A 6,206-nucleotide genomic window follows, 5' to 3' on the forward strand; every position below is an offset into this window, starting at 1 on the left:
CTGGCTATTTTTTTTTTTTTTTGTATTTTTAGTAGAGATGGGGTTTCACCGTGTTAGCCAAGATGGTCTCGATCTCCTGACCTCGTGATCCACCTGCTTCGGCCTCCCAAAGTGCTGGGATTACAGGCGTGAGCCACCGTGCTGGCCGCGTTTTTAGTTTTAACATCCGATTAAGGGGACAATACGGAGTCACTGAAGTGTGTTTCAGCTTGAGTGTGACTCGGATCCCGAGCGAGGCCAGGCAGCCACAGTGCCCACTGCAGAAGGAGGAGTTGCATGTGCCCACCCCCACGTGCCAGGCTTCTCCTCCAAGGGGGACCCCAGGGGCGCTGAGCCCGCCTGCAGATGCGGTTTTACCAAGGCCAGCGACAGCTCCAGGCACCCCTGGGGCCAGCTGGGTACAAGCAGCATGAGTCACCTCGTATTTTAACAACTTCATTCATTCATTTATTTTTTATAGAGACAGGGGTCTCACTCTGCTGCTGAGGCTGGTCTCTAACTCCTGGTTTCAAGTGATCCTCCCACATCGGGCTCCCAAAGCGCTGCGGTTTCAAGTATGAGCCCCCAGGCCCCGCTGTCTGGGTCGTTTCAGAGCTGAAGGTGCTGCTGTGAAGATGACATTTCCTGGTGAAGGCTGTATCTATCCCGGGCTTTCTGGCCTCAGGCCGACTCACAGACACGGCTGTCGGTCAGAATTCTGCAGATTATTCCTGGAAATACTATTCAGTCTCATGTCTACTGTGAAACAAAACCCCCTACTCCCGTAAGATCCCGCCTCTCTACTTTTCTCCAGAATTTCCTAACGCGGATGGCTTCTCTTCTCTTCCCTCTGCGTGCGCCTAAAACGGAGCTTCTACCCAGAGGAGACCCGTGAAGCGGCGACTCTGCGGATGGGAAGTCCCCCTCCCTCCGGGCCCTGGCGGGGACTCACTTCCAGGCACTGAGAGGCCGCTGGACGGGAGCACAGGGCGCTGCAGAAAGCACTGGCTCAGCTGACCCACTGACCAAGGCCGGGAGACGCCCGCCGGGCCCCACGGATTTGGCCTGGACCCCCCGGCCACTCTGGGGTGGAGAGCGGCGGACAGTGCAGGTGGCGGAGGGGGCCACAGTCCTGGTCTCCGACGCCGACTCCGGGCTGTGCTCTCTGCTGAGACTCAAGGGTCCTCCCGGGGATCCCGGCGCCCGGAAAGCACCACCGAGTCTCAGGCGCGCCCAGGGCGCACGGGACCAGGGCGCACGGCACCGGGGCGCTCCGAGGAGACTTCCGCCAGTGCAGGGAGCCTGCGAGGACACCCCAAGCTGCCTCCAGGGACGGGGAGGGAGCGAGCCCTGCCCTGAGCGCCCCAGGAAGGGAGCGGGGTAGGGGGGGCCGCCCCGCCCGTCGGACCACCCAGCGCGCCGCCTCCTCCTCCCTCCCCCCGAGGCGGTCAGAGGGTCACCGAGACGCCCCACACCGCTCCCCTCGGCCGCTTTACCGGTGGCTGGGGCCTCCCCCGCGCCGGGATTGGATGCGAGAGAACGCGGTGGGGGCAGGCGGGGGACCCCAGGAGCCCAGGTTCCCTCTCCGGCGGAGAGAAGCCCGCAGTGCAGTCGCTGCTGGGCCGCGTGGAGAGGACTCTGCGCGAAGCCGGCGGGCGGCGCGGAGGAGGCGGCAATTGCAGCCGGGACCCCCGGCAAGCGCCGGGCGCGCCAAGATGTTTGACAGCTCGCAGTATCCCTACAACTGCTTCAATTACGACGCCGACGACTACCCCGCCGGCAGCTCCGACGAAGACAAGAGGCTCACGCGGCCCGCGTACAGGTGACTGCGGGGGCGGTGCTGGGGGTTTGGGGGACAGTGACCCCCCCTGCAGGGGTCCCAGGTAGCCGGGACCTGCCTCGGGCGAAGGAAGGGTGGGGGAGTTTTCTTCTCTCCGGCGGAGCTCGGAGAAAGGACGCATTTGTCCCTACTTTGGGGAGAGCCAGGGAGGGTTCTTGGCCTCGCGGGGAGGGGCCTCCGCAGCTCGGGAAAGAGCTTCTGGGGTCTGGGTGGCGCCGGGGACCGCGAGCTGCGGGGACACTTTCCCCAACACCGCCTCGCTCCTCCGCCTCTGCGCCCCACGGCGTCCTGCGGGATGCGGGGAAGGACGGGGGGCTGCCTGGTGGAGACCCCGCCTGACCCCCGGGCTCCGCAGCTACATCGCCTTGATCGCCATGGCCATTCAGCAGAGCCCCGCGGGGAGGGTGACCCTGTCCGGCATCTACGACTTCATCATGCGCAAATTCCCCTATTACCGCGCCAACCAGCGCGCCTGGCAGAACTCCATCCGCCACAACCTGTCCCTCAACAGCTGCTTCGTCAAGGTGAGCGCCGCCCCCGACGGGCCCCGGGTGTCCCCGCGTGGCGACACCTGCGCCAGGGCCTCGGTGGCGGGGAAGGGAGGGCACCGCGGCGGCTGCGGGGAGGTCCGTCCTCAGCCCACGGGGCCGCCTCCACCTGCGCAGTGCGCCACCCTCGCCCCGGTCCAGGGCACCCCGAGGGGACAAGGCGGGCGGGCGCACCGTGCAGCGGAGCCGCTCCCAGCCCCTCCCTCCGCGCGCGCAGGTGCCGCGGTCCGAGGGCCACGAGAAGGGCAAAGGCAACTACTGGACGTTCGCGGGCGGCTGCGAGTCGCTGCTGGGCCTCTTCGAGAACGGCAACTACCGGCGGCGGCGGCGGCGGCGCGGCCCCAAGCGCGAGGGGCCGAGGGGTCCGCGCGCGGGGGGCGCCCAGGGGCCGTCGGGTCCGCCCGAGCCGCCCGCCGCTCAGGGGCGCCTGGCCCCGGACAGCGCTGGCGAGGGCGCCCCGGGCCGTGAGCCCCCCGCCAGCCCCGCTCCCCCGGGGAAGGAGCACCCCCGGGACCTCAAGTTCAGCATCGACTACATCCTGTCCTCCCCAGACCCCTTCCCTGGGCTCAAGCAGCCCTGCCTCGCACAAGAGGGCAGATACCCGCGGCCGGAGAACGTGGGACTCCACTTTTGGACAATGTGATGTGGAGCCACCCTGGAGGCCCCTGCAGTTCAGTCTGGGGTCTTCCCCGGACCCTCCCTGGAAAGACGATTCCAGCCCCACCTTGAGCCAAGGAAGCCAGGGTTCGGCAAATCCTACAATTTCTCCTGCAGACAGAAGGTCAGGTGCCACACCAGGCCTGGACTGGGGGCACAGGCGGAGGTGGAGCTCCTTAAAGGTATAGACTGTGAGGCTGTGACTTGACCTGTTGGGAAAACAGTTCTCTTGCAGGGAAAACCCCACTGGGTTCCGGTTTTACCTAAGGGTTTGCTCTGGACTGGCCTAGTGCTCTTGCTCTGAGGGATAAACACAGGGTCATGTTCCCTGGAGCCGGGAGATATTTCATTCCTCAGTCACTTGAGGGCGAGTTTTCTAGGCAGCCACACCCCAATAAGCCACAAGTGCCCAGTGTGCGGTCAGTGGGCTGGTTCACGTCGTCCCCATGGTTAAAATAATAGTGGTAAGGCACAAACCGTGAAGAGAGATGGCAATCGGCCCCACGAATTAGTCACCCCAAGGCTGATGATGGTGTCCGTGCTAGCGGTGGTGTGATCAGAAGTGACAAATGTATCTTGTTGTGTCAGCCGAGTATTTTGGTGACAGTTTAAGAAATCCATTGTGCTTTTTATACCAGAAGGGAGAAAGGCAAGGTGGGAAGGAGGGGCCCAGATTTGGGATGATACTGGGGCAAAGTCCAAATTTCTTGATTCTTCAGAGCAGGGAGTAAGCCCTGATTCAGGCACCTTCCATCAACTGGATTCCCAAAAAATCAGGCACCCAAGAGAGCAGGCTGTTGATAAAATTCCTGTGACACCTCTCAGTGCACGGTTACAAGTATCCGAGGTGGGTGCACTCCGCTTGAAACATAAACGTTTTAATTACTGTGCAGAGACGGGCATTCTAAAAACACAGTTATGCACAGTGAAACTATTTGACCAGCCTTATCATTTTTCACCAGCCCATTTTTGCAGAGTTAATTGCTTTCAGTGACTTAATTTGAACATTAGTATGGATTACACCTAATCTGATTCGCTCGGTGACAACGATTGGCTAATTTTGTGAATGGCAAAAACACGCCCAACGCGGCTGGCTGTCTCGTTTGGGAATTACATAGTCTTGCTCTGTCGGACCCTTAAAAACAGGGGCAGGGCGGCCGTGAAGGCAGGCGGGCTGCAGAGACAGACCAGAACATGCAAAAGATGCTTGGCCCGGGCTTCGTCTCTATTCGGAAGAATCCAAGTATTCCCCCACTCACCTGCCCTGTAAATAGACTCCATGTGTTTGGGTCTTTGTTTGAGAAGAGGGAGGAAGGCTGTTGCTGACAGACGCTGTGAACCCCTGGCCCCGTGGTGATGCACCCACTCCCTGGCCTCCAAGCCCGGACAACCGCAGCCTCTGCCTACAAGGGCACCCTTCAGCCAGGGAGAAGGCCTCAAATGCCTGTTCCTGGAAGTGGAAATGAGGCTTGCAATGTGGACACCTCTCCTTTGCAAATATCAGCTTCTGGTTTCCAGAACTCTCTGCTGGGAGAGCAGCCACGTTCCTGGTGCTCCCGCCGCCCACCGGGTGTAGGATCCTAGGATATGGGCGCTGCGGCTCTCACGCCTGTTTCACAGATGGGAACCTGCATCACAGGCATGCAGCTCCGGGTTGGCTCCTCACCCCCTCCATGCTGGCTTGCACAGGCTACCAGCATGGTGTGTACACGTGTGTGTGTGTGTCTGTGTGTATCGTGGTGTGTGACCTGTGTCTGTACTCCTGTTATTTATATCCCTTTGCTGGTTGTGCTAAAAGCATAGATTTAAATTATACAAGATATAATTTAGATGGTCATAAGAGGCAGATGCGCCCATACATAAGTATATGGCAAAGAAAGTATCTGAAGATATATTTTTCTGCTACCAACGGAGGAAATAAAATTTACATTTTGTCTTTTGAGTTCCTGCACTTTGCTCTGGTAAGCAAAGCCTGATTTGGAACAACAACAGCAAAACCCCTTTTCCTAAACACTCTTGGAGGCCTCAAAATAAGTCAAGGTCTTCATAGCTCATCCTCTCTGAGGATATATTTGCGGCCAAAAGTAGACTCGACGCCTGGGAGAGGCAAGGGCGGCACCGGGGGAAATCTGTGTACTATGAGGTGTAGCATTTGTTTTGCAAAGGATATCAATCATATTTTTAAAAGCAAAGGGACATTTTCAATTTGCCAGTGCATGACACCCTGCAACTTCAGAAAGGTTCCCAGCCCTTAGAGTGAATGGCATTTAATACCAGCAACAAAACGGGGCGAGGGCTGGCTGTGACCTATTCAAATGTCGCCGCCACCACGCACGCTTGCCCAACGCAATTATAATTAAATACTTTATGCCTTTCTTGTAAATCCGCTGATTGATCATCGATATGTACATTACCCCCGCATTACCCCCGAGCAGATGTCTGCCACACGTGGGTTACGGATCACCAGGCTTCCATTAACAAAGCTGGGAGGTGCAGCCGAGCAGACGTTTGGGGCGGCGTGTGCAAATGACTGTGCTTGGGACCAAAGTTCCCAGGCTGGGTAGCACCTGGGCCCTGGGCTCCTTTTCCCGAGACTTTAGGGCGCCCCTTCTCGCAGAAGCTGGGCAGAGGCTCCTCCACCAAATGTCGCAGGAATGAGGGGTCGGCCCCCGGTAGTTCCTGGAGGGTGGAGAATCCCAGCCACGTTTATCCCTCCCTCCCACAGATGGAAGCAGGACAGCGGCAGATTTGAGAGCAACCACCAGGTCCCTGAGTGCAAACTGACCACAGATGAGCCCCTCCTCCCCACTGCTGACTTGCTGGGTATAGCGGAGCAGCACCCCTCCAGAGAGCCCTCCTGGGCTGACACCTGCCCTTTGCACCCAGCTGAAATAAAACTCTTGGAATCTGCTGTCCATTGGCCCCTGGTCTGCCTCCTGGGGAAGAAGAGAGAAAAGCCTCCTTCCTCTTCAAATTCCTTCCGTCCTTGATTGAGCAGGGTGGGGGCTGCTTGTTTATTCATTAGCAAACATTCGTGAGCCCTGAGCTAGGAGATGGGGCGCAACCATGAACCCAAGAGGCCCAGACTGCAGCCCCACAGCACACGCGTGAAGTAGACAGGCGGCTTCTGCGTGCTTGCAGAGCCCCGCGCCGGATGTGTCAGGAAGGGAGCACACAGGGCG

At 59.2% G+C, this 6,206-nt stretch overlaps 1 protein-coding gene across 1 annotated transcript; it reads left to right on the plus strand.

Annotated features, from left to right (window-relative positions):
- The first annotated feature begins 1,630 nt into the window (after window positions 1-1,630).
- Window positions 1,631-5,939, plus strand: FOXL3 (forkhead box L3). Its single transcript, XM_054656343.1, has 4 exons — window positions 1,631-1,801; window positions 2,175-2,343; window positions 2,585-3,206; window positions 5,750-5,939. The coding sequence occupies exons 1-3, from the start codon at window positions 1,695-1,697 to the stop codon at window positions 3,008-3,010; spliced, it is 702 nt and encodes a 233-aa protein (XP_054512318.1). The 5' UTR covers window positions 1,631-1,694; the 3' UTR covers window positions 3,011-3,206; window positions 5,750-5,939.
- The last annotated feature ends 267 nt before the right edge of the window (window positions 5,940-6,206 follow it).

The sequence above is a fragment of the Pan troglodytes genome, chromosome 6 (assembly GCF_028858775.2).
Source record: "Pan troglodytes isolate AG18354 chromosome 6, NHGRI_mPanTro3-v2.0_pri, whole genome shotgun sequence".
Taxonomy (NCBI): Eukaryota; Metazoa; Chordata; class Mammalia; order Primates; family Hominidae; genus Pan; species Pan troglodytes.

Bases quoted from the DNA above. Each gene is read 5' to 3' on its own strand.
- FOXL3 (XM_054656343.1), top strand. From the start codon at position 1,695: ATGTTTGACAGCTCGCAGTATCCCTACAACTGCTTCAATTACGACGCC. The intron at 1,802-2,174 runs GTGACTGCGGGG...CGGGCTCCGCAG, and splicing joins CTCACGCGGCCCGCGTACAG to CTACATCGCCTTGATCGCCA. The intron at 2,344-2,584 runs GTGAGCGCCGCC...CCGCGCGCGCAG, and splicing joins TCAACAGCTGCTTCGTCAAG to GTGCCGCGGTCCGAGGGCCA.